This window comes from Cryptomeria japonica, chromosome 10, assembly GCF_030272615.1.
Source record: "Cryptomeria japonica chromosome 10, Sugi_1.0, whole genome shotgun sequence".
NCBI lineage: Eukaryota > Viridiplantae > Streptophyta > Pinopsida > Cupressales > Cupressaceae > Cryptomeria > Cryptomeria japonica.
Window position 1 is genome coordinate 734,423,275 of NC_081414.1, and position 27,843 is coordinate 734,451,117.

At 34.9% G+C, this 27,843-nt stretch overlaps 1 protein-coding gene and 1 long non-coding RNA gene across 2 annotated transcripts; both read left to right on the forward strand.

Annotated features, from left to right (window-relative positions):
- The first annotated feature begins 514 nt into the window (after nt 1–514).
- Nucleotides 515–1,231, forward strand: LOC131058817 (uncharacterized). The gene is made up of 2 exons (XM_057992412.2): nt 515–978; nt 1,141–1,231. Exons 1-2 carry the CDS (start codon nt 515–517, stop codon nt 1,229–1,231), a joined length of 555 nt encoding a protein of 184 aa, XP_057848395.2.
- A 19,905-nt stretch (nt 1,232–21,136) lies between these two features.
- On the forward strand, nt 21,137–21,551 carry LOC131858717 (uncharacterized). Its single transcript, XR_009359055.1, has 2 exons — nt 21,137–21,213; nt 21,377–21,551. It is a non-coding gene; the product is annotated as an uncharacterized LOC131858717 (long non-coding RNA).
- The last annotated feature ends 6,292 nt before the right edge of the window (nt 21,552–27,843 follow it).

The window sequence follows — 27,843 nt, forward strand, 5'->3', positions numbered from 1 at the left end:
CTATTATGTTATGAGGTATTTTACTCTTAAGGGGCAGCACCCAACTGTGCATGGGTACCACTTCCCTATCCTCAACCATTTTAGGAATTTGGAGAAATTTAATATGCCCTTTTTTCTCTTTTCCTCCCTTAAAACGTGTATTCAAAATGGGGCAAATCCCCCTCTCCATCAAGGTCTCATTTACTTGATGTACAAATTTGTTGTTGATCATTCCCCAACGGTTACCAGTCTTGCCCCGGCCTCTAGAAGTGTTGGTAACTCCAAGAAGTTTTATACTAAAACCCCTAACCTACCGCCCTCAATTCTGAAAACCCACAACTCTCTCAGCCTTGCTGATTCTATGATAACCATTTCTACTGGTTAGGTTGCGTTCCTTGAAAAGGACTCCTTGGAATTGGCCTTACTTGACATTAACCCTAATAAATGAAAGCTTGAAACCCCCAAAAACACCCCGCGAAAAGAAAAGAAGACCAACACTGACTCGATTGGGCTGAGTATCACCATTGACTTAGAGATGCATAACTCAGAGAAAGAAGAGGAAAAATATGAGAATCAGGAAAAGTATGACTACGACTTGGGGGAAAGAAGGTCAGCCCATCTTCAGGCTAAAGGGAGAATTAATTATGAGAAAAATGAGTTTAAACAGGTTAATACCCCCCTTCGGGAAATATATGAACTTGATGAGGAAGAGGATTTGAAGGATAACCCTAAAGATGAAGATTTCCAGGTGAAGGATGAAGAGAAGAATGATAACTCCAATAAGGATATGGAGGAAGAAGAGGAACTACGGAATGGGAGGAGTAATTTTGAAAGTGAACCCGAGGATGAAGAGGAAAGGGAGGATGAGAGTAGTAAAACGAAAACTAAACATGATTCCCTGCTTAGAAGCCCAGTGGACCCTTACAATTCAGAAGAAGATGAAATGGTTAAATTCTCTCCCATGTCTACAGATCATGATGAAAGTTATAAGATGAAGGGGTAGTTAGTTGAAATCAAAGAAAGATTGTCTACTTTGGAGCAAAAAAATGAGGAACATGACAAGAAGATTAATCAATTATGCGATGTTGTTAATTCACTTTGCCAAATTATTGATGGGGTCATGAACAATGCTGTGATGGGGACAATCTATGGTCATGGCAGAATTCAGAGGAATAAAAAGAAGAAGACTAAGAGGGGCGAGTACGAGCTGAATGAGGAGGAGGACACAAACCAGGATGATACATGGATTTAGAAACTGGGAAGGTTAAAGAAAAATTGGAACCTACTCAAGAAAGATAAGTTGTTCTTAGTTATGTTTTTGTTTATGCTTTTAAGGTTATGACTTGTCGTTTTGAGAACAATTGTGGGGTTTGCGAACCCCTTTCGATTAACTATTTGGTTTATGAATTTTCTAGAAATGTTAATGTTAGGTTTAATGCTGATATCAACTCTATGATTATTATATAGATGTATATTGTAGTAGTACGTTGCAATTTACATATCGACAACATTATTTTTTAAATATTTGTATATTGTGTTCAATTTTTTATTTTTTTTATTTTTTAAATATTTGTATATTGTGTTCATACGATTGTAGTTTCATCACTCAAAATCTTTGATCAATAACTTAGCAAGAGTTAGGTACCATGCTTTTGTAAAATGCTCAATAATTATAAGGATATTTGGTGAAAATAAGGAGATAGTTCAATTGTATAAGTACATGTAGAGGGGGTATCGAAAGCGTAAAATAGATATTTAAAAATAAAATTATGGGTGTTTATTAATATCATGTGAATATATGTGTTATGTCATTAGTCTATTAAAAAACCCTAGGTAGGTTAGGGTTTTATTGATATATTAATTGACTATATTTAATCTATAGTACTAGTAATGATAACTATTTATTCCAACAATGTTATCATAATAATAAATAACATATAACTTATTTGGGTACTAGAAAATAAGTTCTCTTAGGAAAAATTCCCTTTGTAGATTGGATTAACAAAAATGAATGATATTGAATACAAAACATGTGAATGGCTTATATGGTGATGATGTGAATCTAATTCTTTATTTCCTTTTAGAAATCAAATTATGTTCTAATTATTTTCTCTCCTTTTTTTCATATGAATCATGTGCACATTGAGTTTATTTCAATATTGTGTTGCAAGCTGTTCCTTCTATGGATGGTCTTGTTGATTGGGAATTCACTACTCTTGTTCCTACCCCAATTCTTGAGGGTATCGTTGACACGTCTAATCCAACTTCTATACTTGGCTCCTTTGGCAATTAGTTTCAATAGTTAAGATCTCTCTCCTCATGTCTTTCCCCTGATTGGGGCCTTAGAGTTGGTTTCCACTCCCCTTCTCTAGTTTTAGTGGTTATGGACAATGATATTTCATGGACCATAGTCCAAAGAAGGAAAAAAATCTTATGTTTAGAATGTTTGTTAGTTACACACTTGAGCCAAGTGTGAGATAATTACTATGTTTGGTTATGGAATTGTTTAACATTTTGTCTCTATCTATTCCTAGTAGTATTGTTGCAATTGTACATTAATGAGTTCAATAGGCAAGATTGCAAATTGTACCACTTTGTTCTTAGAACCTATTACTACTTTTGTGCTTTGTAGAAGGGGTCCTTTAAAAAATCCATTTTACCTTAACAAAAAAATAATATGTTACACAATATGTGCCAAGTCAACTCAACATGACTAGCAGAAGGGCATGCAAAACTTAAAAGTAAGTTTTGAACATTTAACTTAAATTTCGTTCCCATACAACTTAGGATAGTGGTAGGTTAATCCCATGCTAAAAAAAGATAAAACTCAAGGCTAAAATGGTAATTTGAAGGTAAGAGATAAATTTATGGAAACACATGTGAGTGAATACAATAATGATGAGAAAATAATGTATGAATGAGAATTAGTAAATATTAAAATAAATAGAAATGAACAAAAATTGTCTAAAAAATATATCACTTGTCAATATGTTATTGCATTAAACAACTCAATTAAGAATGTTACAAACATGACATATATATGCTAATTTTAGTTTCTAATTTTATATTTGAGCAATTTTTCTCTTAAAAATACTTTTTACCAAAATAAAAAAAAAACTAAAGATTAAGTACTTTATTAAGAATTTAAAAAACTACAAAAAATGCAATTGAATCATACTTTAAGTAGCACAACTATAATTAATTTTTTTTATGTTAAATACGTCAAAAGATATCATTATAGTCACAATTATTTTATTTGTCCATTATTTAACTTTGATTTTTAAAACTATTGAACACATAATAGTTATTTACCTAAAATAAGTATTGAGCACATAATAAATTACATGTAGGGAAAGTCACACGAGGAGAACTAGTTGGTTTATTGTTATAGATTGCGTATAATCATATGAGCACGTCTCTCACTTCAATTTCTATGAATTCACAAGCTGTATCTTCATATGGAAGTTTTTGTTTATTGGATGTTTCCATTCCACTGATTTTGTTGTATTAAATTCAATGAAACGGCCGACGAACAAGTATAGAACTTCACTCCGAAACATCCAGAAGAATTTTACAAATATATGTGTCTCTATGGCAAAACTAACTTTAAAACTAACTATCACTTTAACCAACTCTTTAATATATATGCTATTAAGCCCTTTGATGGACTCTCTGAGAGACTAAAACCAACTATCACTTGAACTCAACCCTTTAAGAATTTAACTACATTGAAGCATAAACATTGAAAGTGATTTATATAAGTATTATTCAAATCCTTATAAGATTATTTAAGTTTTTTAATCTAAACATATGATTCTTGAATATCAAAGGGGTTGTAGTCAATTCATAAGACCATTTGATTCTCATGTTAGAGACTAATGTTTAAATCTTCCTAAGTGACATCTAAGCATTAGATGTTATGCTAAAGTAGCATCTTCATAGGTGATGCAAGAGAGGTGCAATATCTATCTATGTGATGTAGGTGGAGCACATGAATTTGTGTTGTGAAGGAACAAATTAGTTGTCCCAAAAGATGGATTTGGTGAAGTGGTAGTCCCAATATATGAAGAGCGTAAGAAGATCTTAAGAGAAGATATATGTTAGAGGAACTATAGCATCCCATAGTTGATGTAAGAGTTGGAGGAACATAGATAAAACTAGAGAAGGTATGAAGGAAGATATGTTTGCAAGTGGTGTAGGAACTAGATGAGTGTAGGAGCATACATGAAGTTTGAAGGAGGGAGGAAGAGTGATATCCTCATAAGTGACATAGGAGGTGGAGGAAAATATGAGGAACATAGAAAATGGAGGTGTAGAGGGGCGCAAGTGAAAGGAGTGTGCTATCATTTCAGGTGGAGCATTACTTAGAGTAGTACCTTGCAAGTAGAATTGTAGTAAAATAATATCCTCATTGAGTGGAAAACAATATATATATAGGTACATCAATATTTAAAGTAGTATATTGATTGTAATGGGTGGAGGCCCCATTACTTAACCCTCATTAAATAATCTAAAAATCCACATGTACTTCTTAGTTGGAGTATTTCAATAACTTTGTTTTAATTTCCCCACAATTTGAGGATTTTAGTAGAATAATTTTGGAATTGTAATCTTACTAAGGAGTTATAGGATAAAAAAAGATTTCCTATACTTATCTATATTTAATTTAAAAATATGAATAGGAATAGATCCAAATAAAAATAAGTTAAGACTAATATTTTGAATAAGTAGAAATTATATTTATGATGGAAAATTTTTGTGTCTGTTATTCATAATTATTCAAAGATTCAAATTTACTTATTTAATACATATGATCTGCATTAGCCTATTTATGTCAAAATGTACAAGCTCTACTAGCTCTTTTACTTTCAACTGTTTCCTTCCTTTGAAAAATTTATCTTTTGATGCTTGTCAAAAATTCTTATTTCACATGAATTCAGGTAATGTTGGTTTTTCATGAGTTATAGATTTTGCACATTGGTTTGCCTAAATAATCGAAGCCAAAAATCTACCTTACAGTTTTTATGTGACATGCTTGTAATAGCATCATGATTTTCCACACCTAATGAGCATAATTTGTATAGGCTACCATATCACGCTCCCTTTCTTATAGATTTTAAACATCATTATTCTTTGTTAGGTACATGACTCAAACATCATTTTCATTCCCCAATTTATAATTTTATTAACAAGTAACAAATGTTTGGTTAATGCTCAAATATGGAGAACATTGTGGATTTATTTGCATACACAATATGAGTTATTTCATTACTTCTTCACTATACATTTCTTTACTCAAGTACTCATATGAATATTATTCTAAGTAAATAGTTTTGTTGATGATATAAATAAATATATACAAGGTTTCATATAGCATGAGGATCTTGAATTAATATAACTAGTAATTATAAAAATGGTATCCAATGTTGTTATAAGTAGCTTTGAATTTTTATCACCTTCATTTGTTGTGTTGCCTATGATTTTGTGATATCTACTTCTAGAAAATATGCCTAAAAAATAGGTTTCCTTATTTTGAATCCTTTAAATGAAGATTTTTGTCTCGTATAGTGGTGTAATTTAAATTTGTTCTATAAATAGCTTTTTACTAAATTAGTGATGGTTGAATTCTCTATATTTAGGTAGAGTTTCTTTATAGTTTACAAGACAATGGGAGTTTTTTATTACATTTTAATATTTTTTTCAACTTTTTTTATATTAATGATTAAATGAATGTTTGGTGTTTGATATTAAATTTTTTGATCAAAAAGACCATTGAGATTTAAAATGATTGTCGGAGATGCATGAAATTTTTCTCCACTAAGATTGAGAACCAACTATAGATAAATCATTCAATAAAGGTTTGAAGTTGTTGATATGTGATACTGTTTAATCTTCTTCAACTTTACATAAATAAAATAATTTCCTTCATAGATATAGCCATGTTGTTATGTTATTCATCTCAAATATTTGACAAAATATAAACCCTCCTTTTATATTTATAGTAGTTACATGCATTATTCTGAATCCTTTAGGTTGAGCAATATTGTAGTTAATTATTTGTCATCTCTTAACTCCCTCTGGATTTTTGCTTCTCTATTAAGGGTGAATTCACAAAGCTAGTTCCCACTTTTGCCAACGAAGGAATTTGGCGAAAGTGGGAACTTCGATTTTCTCGGTGTTCGAGCGAAATGGCAATGTTCGCTCGGACTACCCCTGGGAGTCCGAGCGAACCCAACTGCAGACCTGGGTTCGCTCGAACCACGGGTAAATTTTGGGTTCAAGCGAACCCACTTTAATATTAATATTTTAATGGGTTCGAGCAAACCCCCCATTCGCTCGAACCCCTTTCAGTTAGGGTTTTTTTTAAAATTTATAAATAGCGAAAAATACAGTTAAAAGGTCATTATGAAATTTGTCTTTTTCTGTTTGGTGGGGGTTGGATCGAACCAGTCGTCAACATCATGTCACCGAGCTTTGTCTGTAGTAGTTAGCATCTTTCCTATTTCAGTTTTCGACCTTTATTATATCAGGTGCACAAAATAACCCTTTGTTTGGTTTAATAATGTCTTTTTTTATTAAATTTGTAAATAATTTGTTTGTTAATTTATTTTTTAATTAAATAATTGTATATAGTTATTGTTTTTCAACATTTTAGAAAAATGTTTGATAATTTATTGTTTTTCATTATTTTAGAAAAATGTTTGATAATTTAATGTTTTGACTGAAATGTGTCAATTTGTTTTTAAAATTACATAATTGTATAGATGTATATTTTTTTCAACATTTTAAAAAATTGTTATGAAAAACATAGAAAACTAAGGTAGTAAATCAAAACTTAGAAAAACATTAGCAAAAAAGAAAATTAGAAAAATGTTGCAAACGTAAATATAATAAATTAAACGTTAGAAAAATTAATAAATTTTAATTTAAATAAACATTAGAAAATTTAGATAACAAATTTAAACAAATTAGACAAAATAAATTTCCTCTACAATGTGACCCATTTTCACATCCTATTACACGCACAACATGACCCCTTAAGACCACATATGCCCTGATGACACTATACGTTCCCTTAGGAGGTCATAGAGGATCACATATAACATACTAGTGTACATGTATGACATTCCCTTTAGGATCACATCTAGTGTCCTAAGGGGTCATACGTGGTCCTAACACATGCGTGACCCCTTAGAACCGCATATGACCCCTTATAAAATTGTAGTGTGAACGACATACCCCTTAGTCCATCAAATAGTGTCTTAACACATGCGTGACCCATTACAACCGCATATGACCCTTTATAAAATCCTAGTGTGAACGACATACCCCTTAGTCCATCACATAGTGTCTTAAGGGGTCGTATGTGGTCCTAAGGGGTCACACATGCATTAACACATGCGTGACCCCTCAGAAGGTCACATAGGGCCCCTTATAACATCCTACTGTACATATGTCATTCCCCTTAGGATCACATAGTGTCATAAGGGGTCATATGTGGTCCTGAGGGGTCATGCATGTGTTATAACATATGCATGACCCCTTAGAACCGCATATGACCCCTTATAAAATCCTATTGTGAACGACATACCCCTTAGTCCATCACATAGTGTCTTAAGGGGTTGTATGTTGTCCTAAGGGGTCACACATGCATTAACACATGCGTGACCCCTTAGTAGGTCACATATGACCCCTTATAGCATCCTACTGTACATATGGCATTCCCCTTAGGATCATATAGTGTCCTAAGGGGTCATATGTGGTTAGAACCACATATGACCCCTTATAAAATCCTAGTGTGAATGACATACCCCTTAGTTCATCACATAGTGTCTTAAGGGGTCACGCATGCGGTCCTAAGGGGTCACACATGCATTGACACATGCATGACCCCTTAGTAGGTCACATATGACCCCTTATAACATCCTACTATACATATGACATTCCCCTTAGGATCATATAGTGTCCTAAGGGGTCATATGTGGTTAGAACCACATATGACCCCTTATAAAATCCTAGTGTGAACGACATACCCTTGAGTTCATCACATAGTGTCTTAAGGGGTCGTATGTGGTCCTGAGGGGTCACACATGCATTGACACATGCATGACCCCTTAGTAGGTCACATATGACCCCTTATAACATCCTACTGTACATATGACATTCCACTTAGGATCATATAGTATCCTAAGGGATCATATGTGGTTAGAACCACATATGACCCCTTATAAAATTCTAGTGTGAACGACATACCCCTTAGTTCATCACATAGTGTCTTAAGGGGTCATATGTGGTCCTAAGGGGTCACGCATGCATTGACACATGCGTGACCCCTTAGTAGGTCACATATGACCCCTTATAAATCCTACTGTACATATGACATTCCCCTTAGGATCATATAGTTTCCTAAGGGGTCATATGTGGTTAGAACCACATATGACCCCTTATAAAATCCTAGTGTGAACGACATACCCCTTAGTTCATCACATAGTGTCTTAAGGGGTCGTATGTGGTCCTAAGGGGTCACGCATGCATTGATACATGCGTGACCCCTTAGTAGGTCACATATGACCCCTTATAACATCCTACCGTACATATGACATTCCCCTTAGGATCATATAGTGTTGTAGCGTCGTAAATTGTACGCACTTGCTAGGGTGGTACAATTTCACACCTAGTTTAGCACCCGCCTTGGCGCATTTTGCATTTTGCATTGCATTTCCTCTTTAGCACTTAATTAATTAAATTAATTAGGTCTAAGGTTCTATTTCATCATCTCCCATATCATAAAGTTGGGCCCTTTTCATTAAAGTGTGCCCCTTTCATTTTATTCCTCCAATACATCATTTAATCAAAAACCCTAATTAGGTCCTATTTTGAACTTGGGGGCTTGATTTTGGGGGTCAAAACATCTCGAAATCACCTGTAACTTCGGGATTCTCTCTAAAATCATCATATTTGACGACCCTGAAAATTTGGTGAAAAGTTGTCGGGACCATGGTGCTCGGAGTGCACACGGTCCCGGACATTTTTCCCAAAATTTTAGGAGCGCAATCCAATCATAAAATAAAGCTTAACCCCAAGAAATTGGCGGGCGATTCAATCTCTAGGTCGGCCAAAAGTTGAAATTAAGACCTAGGGTTTCATATATAAGAGCTCTCTTTCTTCATTTGAAAGGATCGGGAATTTTTGGTTTCAAGGACCTTCTATGCAGCGAAAGAGCAGATCTTTGAAGACTTCAAAAACATTCAACATCCATCCATCAAGCATTCATCAATTTCATTCATCCATTTAGGGCTTTGAAGACATTGAAGAGCAATAGGGGATTATCGACTGAAGATTGGCTTGTACCCCTCCCTTGGGGTTGGGTATGATTTCATGTTGTTTTCATTTCTTTGCATAAGCCTCATTATATCATTTGTATTCATGCTTTAGATCACTTTACATCTTGATTTGGAGCATTTACATTATCATTTACAAGAAATTAGGGTTTACTTTCTAGGTTGCTCTAGTTTGCTTACTTGCATTTTAGGATCTTGCACACACACAAGGTCTGCACACACGCTACTTTTACAATACAACTTGTCTATTCGTGGAGGTGGAAATCACCAAAGCGGGGGTTTGACTAAGGCAAAACCCTATATAGCCACCCACCATACCCTTTCAGATATAAGTGCAGATTTTGGGATTCAGACGACGCCGCAAATTGCAGATCCGACGGAAGCAGACGAAAACTGAGCTACACACCGAAATTCAGGGTAGAAGACTAGGACAGGGGCGTGGGGTGCCCTGGTCCTGCCAGGACAGGGGCGTTGGGCACCCTGGTCCTTCTGTCAGACAACAATTTTCAGCATTTCTGACAGTTTTCTAGGTTGTAAAATAGCAGTTTCAGGGGCAGAATCAGGACAGTGGCGCCCGCGCCCCCGTCCCGAACATTTTCACTCAGATTTTAACTCCGGGTATGCATTTGCATTCCTTTCTTGTCCTTGTGTTTACAACTTTCCATTGTTTAATCTCAATTTTGCAATCTTGTTATTAGTTCATACTTACACTTTAGGGTTAATAGTTGAACTTGCATCATTCTATCTATCATTTGCAACAAAGGAATAGAAATCCTAATAGGTAGCCCGTGGCTCTCTCTTCCACAAAAAGAAGTAGCCAATTGTGTGATACCTCTAGGCTCTTTCGTATTCCACAAGTGTGTGTTTGAAAGTGAGATTAGGGCATGTTTGCTTAGTGTCACTTTTTCCCCCACACATTTTGGTGAACCCAACGTGAAACTCCAATCTTCTCTAATTCTGATTTATGTTTTCAAATTTGAGTGTTTATGCTATTTCAAAATCAAATTTGTATTTACAAGTTTTAATTTCTTGCAAGATTAAAAAATCTAGAGGAAATTTTTGCTAAAACCCTAATTTTTCAAATCAAAGTTGAACTTGTGGATAGCTTAATTGGGATCAATAATTTCAAATCTGATTTAGGAACTCATTTGAATCATAAATTTCATTTTCTAAATCTTCATTCTAAGTTCTTGAATTGGTTGAAATTAAACATTTCCTTCTATTTTTGCATGTGTTATCATTTGAAAAAGGAAAATTGTTGTCATGATGCATTCATTTCATAGATGTGATAATGGGTTAGCTTCCCTTGTTTCAATTTTTCCTTCTCCTAAAGAACCTCCCCCCATCTATAACAACATTTTAGTGCTTAAAAGAGTTTCTACCAATCCCTTTGAGACTCTCCCATGCTCTAAGGATGAAGACTTTAAGAGTGATCTTGACAATTCTCCTAAAATGTGCCCTTCCTATTTAGCTATCCTAGAGGAAAAGAATGATATCATAAACACCTTTCTTAATGTTACTTCACCTTCCCTACATGATGCCTCTCTAAGTGAAAAGGTATTGATGGACATTGACTTATTTTCTCCTAAAGTTGGTCCTTCCAATGGGGGCATGTTAGTGCAACAAGAGGTTGGGAACACTTCTTTCAAAGATCTCCTTCCTAAGCATGAATCTTTGGAGAAATATGTTCATGTTCCTCCTAAAAACCACTCCCTTCATGAGGATCCTTTTGTGCAAGAAGATGACATGATCCCTACATTTCCTAGTGATGGCATTTCCTTTTCCAACAAAATTCCCACTAGAGATGATGAATTAATGATAAATGCTTACCCTTCTCCTAAAGTTTGTCTTACCCATAAGCATCCCTTAGAGAAAGAAGATGAAATAATAAGCAATTTCCTTAATTATCTCTCCCCTAAAGATCATATTGAACACATTTTGAGGAAAGAGGATGAGTTTAACACATCTATTGATGCTCTCCCTCCTAAGGATGAGGAATTAATAAACAATGTTATCTCCTCTCCCGAAATTGACAATACTTCAAACATTCCTTTCAACAACTTCGCTATTTGGGATGAACCATTAGAAGAAGGTGTAGACTATTCTCTACCCCATGAGAGAACCCTAGCCAAAGGGGATGAAATCAAGATTGAAAACTCCCTTGATAGTTTCTCACCTTCCTTGAATCTCAATTATTCTCCCTCTCCTCAACTTGGTTCTACTCATAAGGAAACCCTAGTTCAAAGCAAGATGGTTAACATCTCTTTCAAAGATCTCCCTCTCAAAAGTGAGACTTTAGAGAGTAATGTTGATCCTTCTCCTAGAGAGTTTATTCCCCATGTAGATCCTTTGATGATAGAGGATGATATGACCTTTCCTAGTGTTACTCTTCCTACTAGAACATCAATGCCTACCCCTTGTCTCTCTCCTAAAATTGATTTAATCCGTGATAAGATTTTAGTGCAAGAGAAGACTATCAACAATTCTTCCAACACTTTTGTTCATTCCTCTAAACCATCCTCAATCAATTTGATACATGTGAATGAAACACCTAACAAACCTCTCTTCACTGTCCAAGGTGCTTGTCCTTCTCAAAATTCTCAACCTTTAAATAAGCCTATCTTAGTGGTTCAAGGTGGTTATGCTAATGATTCTTTTTGCACTCCTAACAAACCTATTATTACTGTGCAAGGAGGTTATTCTACTAAGAGCCCTTATGAGTATGCTAAGCAACTAACTAGAGAGAGTTATAATGTGGTTGCTCATACCTATAATACTAGAAATAATAGGCAGCCTAATCCTCCTCCTGTTACTCCAGTTTCTCTTCCTAATCCTCAACCAATTCTTCCGCAAGCTCCACGTATTTCACAAGTTCTTGGTAAGGAATATGATCTCATAGAACAACTTAAAGCTACCCCTGCTAAGATATCCCTTTGGGATTTGATCCAAACTTCTTCCACTCATCATGGAATGTTACAAGATGCCTTGAAAGATTTGAATGTTCCTCTACCTAATACATCTAGTAATATAGTGTCTTTGGTTAACTCTGTGATGAATCCTAAAGCTCAAATTGTGTTTACTCAAGATGAGTTGCCTACTAGTGAAATTCAACATCAATATGATCCCTTGATGATTGTGGTTATCATAAATGACACTGTTATAAGACGAACACTGGTAGATAATGGTTCTGGCCTTAATTTGTGTAGCATTAATCTATTGCATAAGATGAATGTGGATACATCCCTTATTGAGCCTGACTCTCATCCCATTCGAGGCTTTGATAATGTGGCTAAGTCTTCATTAGGTATTATCACCTTACCCATCACAGTGGGACCTGTTACTTTGCCTACTCCTATCCATGTTATGTCGGGAAATCTAACATACAACTTGTTATTAGGGAGACCTTGGATTCATAGTATGCAAGCTGTCCCCTCTACATTGCATAGACAAGTTAAATTTATTTATAATAATAAGACATATACCTTGATAGGTGATACTAATTTTCAAGCTTGTTTGCAAACATCTACTTCCAAAGGGAGTTCTTCTAAGCCTTCCTCTTCTAGTGATGACTTGTTAAACAAGATACATATGGATGAATCATCACCCTCTGATAATCAAAATTCTTTGGATGAGTCTGAAGTTCCTGAAGAAGATTCTTCTCAACTTGAATCTACACATGAAAAGGCTTTTGATCCTGAGAAGGTTCTCGCAGAAGATGATTGGGGATCTCTTGATTTCAATCCCACCTTTGTAGGTGAGTATAGGGTTCCTCCTAGAGAGCTTAAAGTTAAAAAGAAGGAAGAAACTAGAGATCAATCTGTCTTACCTGAACCTATGAGCAATAATTTTGTGGCCGCTTCTCAAATTTCTTCTCCTCACATCTCTAATTCTAAAGAATTTGATTCTTTGTCTTATGAAAAACCACCTTCTCTTTCTAAAATGGCTAATCGTTATGGTCGCGGTTTTCATATTTTGGCTAAGAGTGGCTATAGTGGAAATGGTTGTGGCACAAATGAACAAGGAATTAAAGTTCCTTTAGAACATAACATGCATGAATATTCATTTGGACTTGGATATAATCTTTCTAAGCCCACCAAAGCATCTAAAAGACCATCTCTCAATGTGAATTCTATATTTAGTAGTGATGATGATCTCACTTCAACTAAATCATCTTCTACTTCTATCAACTCTCATTCCCCTCATAAGGAAATCTTGGCGATGAACAAATCTCTTTATGACTCCCCTCAAATTTTTAAATCCACTTATGAATCTTTATCTCCTATTCGTCATAAAGTCCTTTCCTCCAGGGATAAGGCTCTAATAAATTACACTCATCTTTCTTCTAAGATTTCTCGTAACTGTCCTTCTTCAATTTTTATCACTTTATACATGTTTTTGATCTCACTTATAGTTGAGCATTCAGCATGTCATATTCAAATACCTCATTCAATCTATCATGTCTTTAAATAACATTAATGGCTATTATGTTGCTCATCATTATGTGACATTGGTAGCTCATTTACTGGGGGCTCATTGTCATTCATGATGGTACAATTTCAAGTGCAATCATATTTTTGAAGCAACATAATAGCCTAATTTTTCTATGTTATCTCTTGTTCCTATGGGGTAATAGTGTGGAAATATTGATCATCTTTGCTTTAGAATTCTCTTTTCCTAGATATGGGAGAAGATGTGTATTCTCTTTCTTATCCTACCCACTTCTTGTGAGGAGCATTTTACATACACTAATGTCTTGCTTGCATGAACTCATGTGAGTATGTAGTAAATTTTGTTCATGTCTAAATCTCTCCCTGGAAGATTGAGTAAGTCCTTCTCATTGACCTTATCCTTGGGAGGCAATGATCTTTTCTTATTTTTATCTAAGGATCCACTTTTTCCTGTTTCATGGATGGTGTGAACTTTATTACTTGATGTTATTCCTTGTATGCATTTGTTGTTGTTTGTTCAAGGATTCTCTCTTACAAGAGGTGTAAAGTCATTGACTACAACCTGTTTTGCACTTGGTAAAATACATCCATAATGAATTAACTCTCCCAATTGCGTTAAAAAGAGCGTCATCCTTCATTAAGAATCACTTTCACCTCACAAAAGAAGGAAGTATTGCATTCTTATTCTATTCTTTGTCTTATTCTAGAAGGTGTTATATTTGTCTAAGACAATTCCTCTCGGGGATAGGTGTCTTTTGTACAAATATCTCTTCTCCTCTAAGGATCTCCTTTACACATACTACAAGATATCCCTTCAACTATCTTATCCTTGCTTAAAGAGTGCAAAACTCTCTTGCTTGGATCTATGACATTGTTGCATTTTTGAGGTATCTTCTTTTGTGATGAAGGTAAGTATCCTTGTTCTACTTTGCTTATGACATAAACATTACACTTTTTGAGCAATGGGTCATTCTTGGAACCAGAGCACAGACTCTTAGAGCGAGATGTCTCTATTTTTATTTTATGCAAGGTGATTATTCTCGGAACTAGAGCACAGACTCTTAGAGCGAGATGTCATGCTTTTGTACTATACATATACAGGTTGTAGCATACTCAGGCATAGACTCCTATGAGGTGCTTCTAACCTCACTTACACACACATGCACAAGGTTGAGTGGAACTAGCGGCATAAGGCTAGACTTTCTCACTCTCCTCCCTTACATGGATCACCTAGACAGACTCTAGGGGCTAGTTTTCCATGTCCTTTTTCCCATGGATCACCTAGACAAGATCTAGGGGCAAGAAGTCCATGTTTTCTCTATCACTATTCTTCTCATGGATCACCAATGTGTGTATTCATGCTTTTTTTCCTTTCTTTTCTTCTCTTTGCATTTTGTTTCCATTTACATCCTTCATCTTGCGTTAGAGAACTCTCAAATCCTCACACTCTTTGTTGTGTTGGAATTGAGATTTAGTCCGCTTTCTTACCAAATGATTCTCCATTAGTTTTTGATCTCATATCAAATCTTCTTGTGAGCATTTGTCATCAATATTCTTTAACAATTCGAAGTGGTAAACATGATACCCTGTTTCAACTCACTAAAATTAGCAAGCCGAAACAGGGGGGGGCATATAGCTACCCTTGAATTTTCATCACCTTCCTTAGTAAGCATTAGGTGATTTTGTGATCTAACGTGTGTTTTGTAGGGTGCGGTTCCTAACTGTGTACTGCAGATACCGCTGGGGGCTTCGTTCGACAAAATTATGGATATATCCTTTTTCAAATAATGTTTACTTTTTTGTACTTTAGCTTGCATATGCACGTAGTGTTCATATGACCGCTAAAGTGGGGGCTAAATGTAGCATCGTAAATTGTACGCACTTGCTAGGGTGGTACAATTTCACACCTAGTTTAGCACCCGCCTTGGTGCATTTTGCATTTTGCATTGCATTTCCCCTTTAGCACTTAATTAATTAAATTAATTAGGTCTAAGGTTCTATTTCATCATCTCCCATATCATAAAGTTGGGCCCTTTTCATTAAAGTGTGCCCCTTTCATTTTATTCCTCCAATACATCATTTAATCAAAAACCCTAATTAGGTCCTATTTTGAACTTGGGGGCTTGATTTCGGGGGTCAAAACATCTCAAAATCACCTGTAACTTCGGGATTCTCTCTAAAATCATCATATCTGACGGCCCTAAAAATTTGGTGAAAAGTTGTCGGGACCATGGCGCCCGGAGTGCACACAGTCCCGGACATTTTTCCTGAAAATTTTAGGAGAGCGATCCAATCATAAAATAAAGCTTAACCCCAAGAAATTGGCGGGAGATTCAATCTCTAGGCTGGCCAAAAGTTGAAATTAAGACCTAGGGTTTCATATATAAGAGCTCTCTTTCTTCATTTGAAAGGATCGGGAATTTTTGGTTTCAAGGACCTTCTATGTAGCGAAAGAGCAGATCTTTGAAGACTTCAAAAACATTCAACATCCATCCATCAAGCATTCATCAATTTCATTCATCCATTTAGGGCTTTGAAGACATTAAAGAGCAATAGGGGATTACCGACTGAAGATTGGCTTGTACCCCTCCCTTGGGGTTGGGTATGATTTCATGTTGTTTTCATGTCTTTGCATAAGCCTCATTATATCATTTGTATTCATGCTTTAGATCACTTTGCATCTTGATTTGGAGCATTTACATTATCATTTACAAGCAATTAGGGTTTACTTTCTAGGTTGCTCTAGTTTGCTTACTTGCATTTTAGGATCTTGCACACACACAAGGTCTGCACACACACTACTTTTACAATACAACTTGGCTATTTGTGGAGATGGAAATCACCAAAGCGGGGGTTTGACTAAGGCAAAACCCTATATAGCCGCCCACCATACCCTTTCAGATATAAGTGCAGATTTCGGGATTCGGACGATGCTGCAAATTGCATATCTGACGGAAGCAGACGAAAACTGAGCTACACACCGAAATTCAGGGTAGAAGACCAAGACAGGGGCGTGGGGCGCCCTGGTCCCTGGGACAAGGGCGTTGGGCACCCTGGTCCTTCTGTCAGACAACAATTTTCAGCATTTCCGACAGTTTTCCAGGTTGTAAAACAACAGTTTCAGGGGCAAAATCAGGACAATGGCGCCCGCGCCCCCGTCCCGAACATTTTCACTCAGATTTTAACTCCAGGTACGCATTTGCATTCCTGTCTTGTCCTTGTGTTTACAACTTTCCATTGTTTAATCTCAATTCTGTAATCTTGTTATTAGTTCATACTTACACTTTAGGGTTAATAGTTGAACTTGCATCATTCTATCTATCATTTGCAACAAAGGAACAGAAATCCTAATAGGTAGCCCGTGACTCTCTCTTCCACAAAAAGAAGTAGCCAATTGTGTGATACCTCTAGGCTCTTTCGTATTCCACAAGTGTGTGTTTGAAAGTGAGATCAGGGCATGTTTGCTTAGTGTCACTTTTTCCCCCACACAAGTGTCCTAAGGGGTCATATGTGGTTAGAACCACATAGGACCCCTTATAAAATTCTAGTGTGAACCACATACCCCTTAGTTCATCACATAGTGTCTTAAGGGGTCGTATGTGGTCCTAAGGGGTCACGCATGCATTGACACATGCGTGACCCCTTAGTAGGTCACATATGACCCCTTATAACATCCTACTGTACATATGACATTCCCCTTAGGATCATATAGTGTCCTAAGGGGTCATATGTGGTTAGAACCACATATGAACCCTTATAAATGTTGGGAAAAATGGTGTCTCAACCTTGCATTTATGTGAGGTTACTATTTATAGTAAGTTTTTATTTGAGCACGAAATGGTGCGAAACTCTCCCTGAAGCTTCTGGTTGGCTAGATAAGCATTCCGGTAAAGTTTCGTTGCAAGGTCACAGCTAGTTTTGAAGATATTAAATTTTTCGTCTTGGAGGGGTGCAATAAAATATTTAAACTTAATTTTGGGGACTTTAGAGGCTCTGAAACGCCCTGAAAAGTGGCCGTAACCGGCGAAGCGGGTTACGAGGTGATAGAGCACTTCGCGAGCTTTCCGGCGCTTCAAACGGTTCGTCAATCGGACACCCGGTTCTCAAGTTATGGCCTCCGGAAGTTTGTACTCCTGAAATAGGAAAAATAATTTGTATCGGATACATAAATGAGCTGTAAAAGGGAGCGACACATGTTGATGTGTGCTTTAACATGTCATAGAAGGGAGATAAGGTCGGCTACACCTTATTGGGTGGTTTTAGCCCATGGTTTTGTAATACCGTTTGACGGTTTCTTGTATTGTATCTCCTATTTATGAGGTGTGTGAGATAGAGGTTGTGTGTAAGAGTCCTATGGCTATTGAGTTGCCTCTGAATCTCTGATTAGTGATACTCCTGCGAAGAGCTTGTTGTGCGAGTATTTTGTAATCTGTTTTTGATTGCTGTCATAGAAGGGAGATAAGGTCGGCTACACCTTATTGGGTGGTTTTAGCCCATGGTTTTGTAATACCGTTTGATGGTTTCTTGTATTGTATCTCCTATTTATGAGGTGTGTGAGATAGAGGTTGTGTGTAAGAGTCCTATGGCTATTGAGTTGCCTCTGAATCTCTGATTAGTGATACTCCTGCGAAGAGCTTGCTCTGCGAGTATTTTGTAATCTATTTTTGATTGCTGAATAAAATATTGAGCTGCTTTTGGAGGGTGGGGTTTTTCTCCCGAAAGGGTTTTCCCCACGTAAATCATTGTGTTGTGGTATGAATGTTATTATATCTATTTCTATTTTCTGTAACTGTTGTAATGATCTGAAAAGTTTTGCATTACCCTCCTCTCAAGGTTAGTGTAGGAAGTTGTTTCCGCTACTTTACTTCCTTACAATAAAATCCTAGTGTGAACCACATACCCCTTAGTTCATCACATAGTGTCTTAAGGGGTCATATGTGGTCCTAAGGGGTCACGCATGCATTGACACATGTGTGACCCCTTAGTAGGTCACATATGACCCCTTATAACATCCTACTGTAGATATGACATTCCCCTTAGGATCATATAGTGTCCTAAGGGGTCATATGTGGTTAGAACCACATATGACCCCTTATAAAATCCTAGTGTGAACCACATACCCCTTAGTTCATCACATAGTGTCTTAAGGGGTCATATGTGGTCCTAAGGGGTCACACATGCATTGACACATGTGTGACCCCTTAGTAGGTCACATATGACCCCTTATAACATCCTACTGTACATATGACATTTCCTATGTGTCCTAACGGGTCATATGTGGTCCTAAGGGCTCACGCATGCATTAACACATGCATGACCCCTTAGTAGGTCACATATGACCCCTTATAACATCCTACTGTACACATATGACATTCCCCTTAGGATAATATAGTGTCCTAACATATGACGTGATAGATCTCTCTATTCTTGAATTTTTTATGTATGTCAAAGATTTAAATATGTACACGTGTTAGATCTCTCTATCTCTCTGAAATATATGTTATCTCTAGATCTGAAATATATGTTCTCTCTCTCTCTCTCTCACTGAAATATTTGAAATTTTTACATGTATTTTTTGAAAATGAAAATGATCTCTCTCTCTCATGAAGATTTATATGTATATAATCTCTCTCTCTCTGCTTATGTATTTATTTTAACTTTATGACATGTACCTAGATAGATGGCATCCCAGGATATACCTTCGCAGGCTCTTGATCAGGATCCACCTTCGTAGGCTCCTAATCAGGATCCACCTGCGTAGGCTCCACATCAAGAGCCACCACAGCAGGATCCCCCCTTGCCTGACATTGCTACTATTTTTCATTACAGTGATTGGGAGTTTCATAGGTTGAGGGCCATACTAGATGACCCTCGTACTGATGGCGTGTACAGGAGTATGTGCATGTCCATTTTTGACAGTTTGCGGACATTGAGGGACCACTTAGTATCTCATACCTCATTCTCACCTAAGGTTATAGAGGATATATATAGATAGTTGAGGAGTGAGGTGAGGGGTCCTCATTCTTTTGCTGATGTGGTGGGGGTGGTCTCGAAGGAGACCATCAAGGAGAGATGCTTCCCACAATATCAGGAGAAGAGTAAGGTGAGGGGATATCAGGTTACTAGATGTATCGACCTATAGGTTGCATCACTGATTTACCCACGATTCTTAGCTGCCCATGGCCATTATCCTAATAATGACTAGATTCCATTATACTTTGCACAACAGGTATTTGCTAAGGTTCATTGTCAGATGAAACCAAACTACCTTCATATTCTAGGATATTATGGACAGGGGAGGGGTAGGATTGTTGATAGAGATGCATATCGTAGGCGTGATAGAGCTCTGCCTAGACATAGGGACCTTGTTGGCTAGAGATTTCCTCCAGTAGTCCCAGCCATGGCACCCATAGCGGATCACGTTGTGATTGCTTCTCAAAGAGAAGCAATTGGTAGGATTGGACAGATTGCATCAGCAGCAACCACCATATCTTCTGACAGGGTGGGCAGATATATGATGAGTCGACCACGTTCATGATCATCCACAGATCATGCATCTTCTAGTCATGGGGGGGCTTCAGATTCAGATGATCGGTATATTTCTGCTGGCATCCCCTCCCCAGATGAGGTAGCAACTATAGTCGGAGGTAGTAGACATGTACAGATGTCGCAGTATTTAGCTGAGGACCTACTACATGCTTATAGTTTTATTTCATCTCGACTTGGGATACCATTGGCTGATGTTAGAGAGGAGATTCTCAGAGATGGTCAGGCTACAACGGCATCGATGCATACCCCGAGGCAGTCAGGACATTCTCATCACTCTACGCATGCTCCAGGCACTGACCCACCTATAGATCACTCTGTTGCTACAAAGGAGGAGCTACGAGCTGATCAGCTCCATATCATAGATGAGGGCCGGTTGGATTCATTTGAGGAGGAGATACGAGCTGATTAGGTACATATCATAGATGAGGGTTTGGACTCATTTGAGGATTAGCTAAGAGATTTGAGCCATACTGGATTTATGGACATGCTACTACAGTCAGACACTTCATCCACGATGCCACTCATCTAGTTAGCCCCTTGCACTCCTTAGTGATACGTACAGCTAGAGAGAGATATGCAGGCATGAGTGATGTTGTTGATATGATCACGGGACAGGATCAGACTATACAGCCTACTCCAGGTGATACACAGGTATGTACATGTACATGTGCGTTTAAATTTTTAGAAGATGTGTATACATGTTGCAAATTTGTACCTGAAAAATCTATATATATAGATCATGTTTAATAAATAATCTAGAGTTCTAAGTTTTAATTTGTAGATCATTTAAATTGATTGTGGACTAATCCTTAAATTGACAGTTAGCTCATGTCACTCCTTCCTTGAGCTCTGAGCATGTGCGTAGGAGAGATTCTTTAGATGCTGTTAGTGTACAGGTTAGTTATGGTTTTTGGTGCATATATGTACATGTATGTATGTAAATGCATGTTACAATTTATATTTAAATTTTTATTTAACTCTACTTGGATTTGATGTACATGCACATCTAAAGAGATAGATATATTATATTTAATATTTAAATAAATTCTACTTTTGCAGGACTCCCCCTCAGATGGTCGCTCAGTTCGTAGCCGACATGATCCCTGTTGATTTGCTCCAGACTTTATAGCTCATTTACATTTATCTTTTTATATACTTTCATATTATATATATATTCATGCACGTACATGGAGTTTAGACTCTAGATTATACTTTATACTTGGTTTGTGTTTGACTCTAGATTATACTTTATACTTTATACATGAAGTTTAGAATCTAGATTATACTTTATACCTGGTTTGTGTTTGACTCTAGATTATACTTTATACTTTATACATGGAGTTTAGACTCTAGATTATACTTTATAAGTTTTATACATGTTTGATTATATTAGATTTATACATGTTTGATTATATTAGATTTATACACGATGTTTGATTAGATTAGATTTAAATACACATTTGATTAGATTGTATATTTCATGCATGTACAACGAAGTTTAGACTTTAGATTATACTTTATACCTGGTTTGTGTTTGATCAGATTATACATGTTTGATTATATTAGATTTATACATGTTTGATTAGATTAGATTTAAATACATGTTTGATTTTCAAACAAAAGAGTATGTATGAAATGAACAAACTAAACTTAATAGGTCATGTATTGAATAGTTCACATGGTATGTATATTACATAGGTATGTATATTGTAGGTATGTGAGCTTCTAGGTATGTATATTGTAGTTAAATAGTTCACAACATGTACATGTCCTAATTTCATATTAAATATCAATTTTACAAATGTACATATTACATTCTAATTTAAATATGCATTTTTTAATTAAATACAAATACAATTACATACAATTAAACATGCACATTTAAATACATCCTAATTTGATATAATGTATAAATAAACTTTAAAAATATTTATCCTTTAGTTTCAAAACAAGTTACTTGAGATCTAGAATTTATCTTGATTATATTAGATTTATACATGTTTGATTAGATTAGATTTAAATACATGTTTGATTTTCAAACAAAAGAGTATGTATGAAATGAACAAACTAAACTTAATAGGTCATGTATTGAATAGTTCACATGGTATGTATATTACATAGGTATGTATATTGTAGGTATGTGAGCTTCTAGGTATGTATATTGTAGTTAAATAGTTCACAACATGTACATGTCCTAATTTCATATTAAATATCAATTTTACAAATGTACATATTACATTCTAATTTAAATATGCATTTTTTAATTAAATACAAATACAATTACATACAATTAAACATGCACATTTAAATACATCCTAATTTGATATAATGTATAAATAAACTTTAAAAATATTTATCCTTTAGTTTCAAAACAAGTTACTTGAGATCTAGAATTTATCTTGATTATATTAGATTTATACATGTTTGATTAGATTAGATTTAAATACATGTTTGATTTTCAAACAAAAGAGTATGTATGAAATGAACAAACTAAACTTAATAGGTCATGTATTGAATAGTTCACATGGTATGTATATTACATAGGTATGTATATTGTAGGTATGTGAGCTTCTAGGTATGTATATTGTAGTTAAATAGTTCACAACATGTACATGTCCTAATTCCATATTAAATATCAATTTTACAAATGTACATATTACATTCTAATTTAAATATGCATTTTTTAATTAAATACAAATACAATTACATACAATTAAACATGCACATTTAAATACATCCTAATTTGATATAATGTATAAATAAACTTAAAAAATATTTATCCTTTAGTTTCAAAACAAGTTACTTGAGATCTAGAATTTATCTTGAGTACATTAAAATTCAATTCATGTGGGCTGAACCACATGTGTACTTTGGATTATTAAATGTATATATAGTTCATACCACATCAAGTGGTTCACAACGCTCTTCAATAACACTTAATATTTTGTCATGATCTTCACTATCTAGTCTCCACTTTTGAGACCGCCCTAGACGTGGAACTGTTTGAAGAATTAGGCCAACAATAATGACCAAGTGAGTATACTGATATACCTTGTTGTCAATTTGGTATTCAGTGAAATGAATCCCATGTTGAACAATTTTAACTTGTTTGAAATATGTCCCTTGCACGACAATTGATCCTGCATGTACATGTATATAAGAAACGTGAGAAATTAAAAAAATTCACATAAGCGATTTATACATGTACATATTCAAATCAGAACTCAAACCTGTGGGAAATGACATTCCATCACTCATCTCAGATTTTGATAACTTCTTTCTCTCTTCTGTGCAACGCAATAAATAATAACTAACACCTTCTATATTTCCACCTTCTGCTATGACTGCAAAAATATCTCCTGCAATTTGACACAAGTTAAATAAATTCTAAGTTATATGTCATTTTTAAGGAAATGTTTACATGTGTACGTCACATGTATGTACCTTTTTTAATCAATCCTGAAATATGATCGTAATCACCAGAAATCAAAGGAATGTCTTCAAAGTTTTCATCCTCATTTGAATCCTCGTATGTGTCAGAAACATCTAGTGGCACCATTTTCCATTCACTAACATATCCAAGCTCTTGGTTCTTGCAATCAACATAGTTTTCGAAAATGCATTCAGAACAAAAACATGAATAATCCCTAGTGTATAATGTCCATGGGCGATTATCTGTACTCATGACACAATGCAAAGATCTTGTCCTCTCCACACTCTTGCATCCATGCATTGATTTTCTATCCACATCTGCAAAATGTACATGTGTACAAGAATGTACATGTAGATCAAGTTGTTAAATTAAAAAAAATTAAATAAAATACTAAAAGAGAACACGTACCGGTTATCTCCCAAAACACTCTATATGGAATGGGCCTGCATGTTCTCGATGATGATTCCCCAGGATAATTAGGTTTCTCAAAGTGTTTCTTACACCATTCAACAACATCACGTGCATCTTCTATATGTTCTCCTATGTACCTTATTTGATGCTTTCTTAGAGCACATTTGATACAAGCTCCTACACCATCATGTTCACCCTTTCCATGACCACTCTCAAAAAAACTTCAAACATGTGGTATTTTGTCATTTCGATGATATCTACATAGTGCATAAAATGGCCTCGAAGATTTGAATTGTGCCGCACATCCATCAGACCAAACAAAATGTTTAACTATTGTTATGCCTCTATCTTTCAAATATTCAAAAAACTTCTTAAAGCAATGTTGTACAAAAAGTGCGTCATGCTCCTTATCATCATTGATATAGAAGTGGTACTCTTTCTTAATGACACAATTTTCAAATGCACTATCAACACCATCCAAATTCATCTGTGCATGTCTATAACACACATGCACGAAAATAGTGATTTGCTTTGAAAAGTAATACTCTGATTGAATCTCTTTTTGATGTGCAAAAGAGTAATTCTATGTGAAGTCAACTACAGATAGAATAGTTCCAAGTGGGAAAGTGTCTCTTAATCTTTTAAATTGTTCTACTTGCCACTTGGCAAAAAAACCATGACATATGTATGGTTTTATCAACTTATGAAAATTTTCCATCAATGTTCCAATAGGTATTTCCTCTTCTACATAATCTAGCCTTGTAGATTCCTTTCCAAATTTTGTTTCAAATTTTTTGTACTTGTAACTCTTGCAATTTACCATCTTCCTCATGTCAGTATCTTCATCTCTCAAAGGCAATTTAGCCAAGTCCCTGCATGTTCCACAAATTCATCTTATGCAATTTATTTGACCGGTTGCATTATCATCTGATTTATCACATAAGATGGATGCTATGAATTGACTTGTTTGTTTGGGAGGAGCATTTTCATAACCATCACTATCTTCTCTAATCTTTCAAAACACCTGATAGTACAAGTCAAATTCGTTGTGATAACAACAACAAGTTTCAAAAACTTTGTTTAACTTCACATAATATGGCCTTAACCGTTCAAACATGGTTTGTCCAATCTTTATATGAGGGTTTGTTTTAGTAAACAATACATACAATTCATGTTTTGTTGTGTCTATCCAATGTTTTACATGGAGATCATAACGATCAGGACCAATCCTTTTCTTGATAACATCTCTACTATTTGATGAAGGGCGAGTATTATCATTCCAAAAACTTGTCACAAAGTTCCTAACAATGTCTTCAATTCTATCAAAACGAGGAGCTCTACACATAATTGCCCAATTCCCTTCTGAGGTAGTATCATCCAAAATCTTTCTTCTTTTAACATATTTAGATATTGTCCTTCTACTAAAACCAAACTTAGATGACAGTGAAGAGATTTGTCTTTTTTGAGGCAATCTTTCATTTACTAAAGATGTCAACATCACTCTTCTTGAAATGGTCTTATCTAGTTTTTGAGATTTTTTACCAATGTTCACCAAACCTTTCTTAACATTATCAACAATAGATTTTTGTAGCTGAGAATATTTCCTCTTTTGACTTGTTGTATCTATACCCAACAATTTCATTGGATCTATTAAGTCTTTATGAGTAAGTACAATTGATAACAATTGAGCTTTTTCTAGTGTAGTATCAAGATTGTTGAAATGAGACATTATTTCTTTTCCACTTTTATTCATTGACCTCCTTTTAGTATGTCTAGGTTCTTCATTGAGACGTTTCAACTCATCCACATCCATTTCAAGTAAATGATCTAAATTTTTATAAGAAATATTTCTCTTCACCTGTTTAGCTAGATCGACAATATGCTCATCCATATCAGTGGTAGGAGGTAAGGAGCCTGACCCCTCTCCTTTAAAGGTCTCCATTGGTTCAACTTGGACAATCTCCTCCCTATGTTCATCAACTATATTGTGTTCTTCAACAGGTTCGTTTGCCCGTTCTGCACATAATTTAAGAGTTTGTGTAAGGTTCTTGAATTAATCAGAGATTATTCAATTAGGTTTAAGAATAGGGGTGAATTTGGCTTAAAGCTTTACATGTTAAAATTAGCCCATTCAATTTGGTTTATTAAATTTAATTACTTTCAGGACCTTATTGTTATAACTCTAATTAAATTACCTGTTTAGGTTTAAAGTTCAATTTGTTCTCAGGTTAGGATTAAAGTTCAATCTCTAATTTTGAGCACTAATTTAACACATAAAATAAAATTTTGATAAATTAGAAATTCCAGTTTTCAAAATTAAAAGTACAAATATTTTGATGCATGCATACGATAACTTAGGTGACCTCATATTAATTTGTTATGGACCATAATGTAGGTGGACTATAATTTGTCACATGTCTGTATATTTAAGACCTATTATTGTATAATAGACCTCCCAATCTGAAATGTTTTTGCATGTACACGAAGTTGAATATAAATAGTTCACCTAAATTATTCAACATGTTTAATAGGTTATAAATTTATGTCACATTTAAGACCTATAATCAATGTAATAGTCCTAATAGGCCTTATTATTAAAATCAATATGACCACATTTGAAAAAACATTTCACAATTAATATACTTAACTACCCTTAAGACAGATATATTATGTGATATTAAAGGACCTATCACATGAAATTACTTGTACATGTAGATTAAATATTCAATATATATAATTTAGAACCTAGAAATTATGACATAATAGGTCTTATTAATTTTATGACTTAATAGGTCTTATCTATTATAAATGGACTTAATTATATAGGAGAAAAATGCAATTACACAAGAAGCAAGTTGATGGAATTTGAAATTTGCAAATACACATGTATTATCTCAAATTAATTATGCTTTCCAATTAAAACAAAATTATTTTTAATCCTATTATTTCCAATTAATTTAATTAAGATTTTTAAAATTAATTTTCATTAAAAATATTAGATAAAAAATATTGAGTTCTAATTAATTGATACGTAATACATATTAAATTAAATAGAAATAAAATTAAAAATACATACTTGCATCATGATATCTTTGTCTTCTTTGTTCTCGATATCTTTCTTCCATTTCGGGAGAATAATTCCTTGAAGTCTTATTTTGCCTTCTCTTCTTGTTCCCCATGCTTTTACAAAAAACCTTCAAATTATTGCCTTCAAAATAATTTTCAAATGTCTTCTCTCATCAAAAAAAGAAAATTATTTTAATCATTTGTGTGATAAAAAATGAAAAAAATTATGGACATTTATACGACTCCACAAATGAAAAAAAAAATAAAAAAATGCGTTGGCCAGAGTTCGAACGAAACCCGACAGTTAAAAATGGTTGGGTTCGCTCGAACATGACCGTTACAAAAATGTGCATGCCAATATCGAGCCCCTTGGTTCGAGTGAATGGGGGTTCGCTCGAACCATTTGGGTTCGAGTGAACCCTCAAATTAAAGGTTTCTCCCAAAAAATTTCAGAGTTCTGAAGAATTAATGACTTTGGAGCTCTGGTTCAAAGAACGAATGAAATAATCTTGATAACCCAAAAATATTAGATGGTAGTACTTGAAGCAAGCTTTCCAATGAGTATAATTTTGTTATATTTTGAATTTATTATGTTCTTGTTTTTTTAATTTTATGG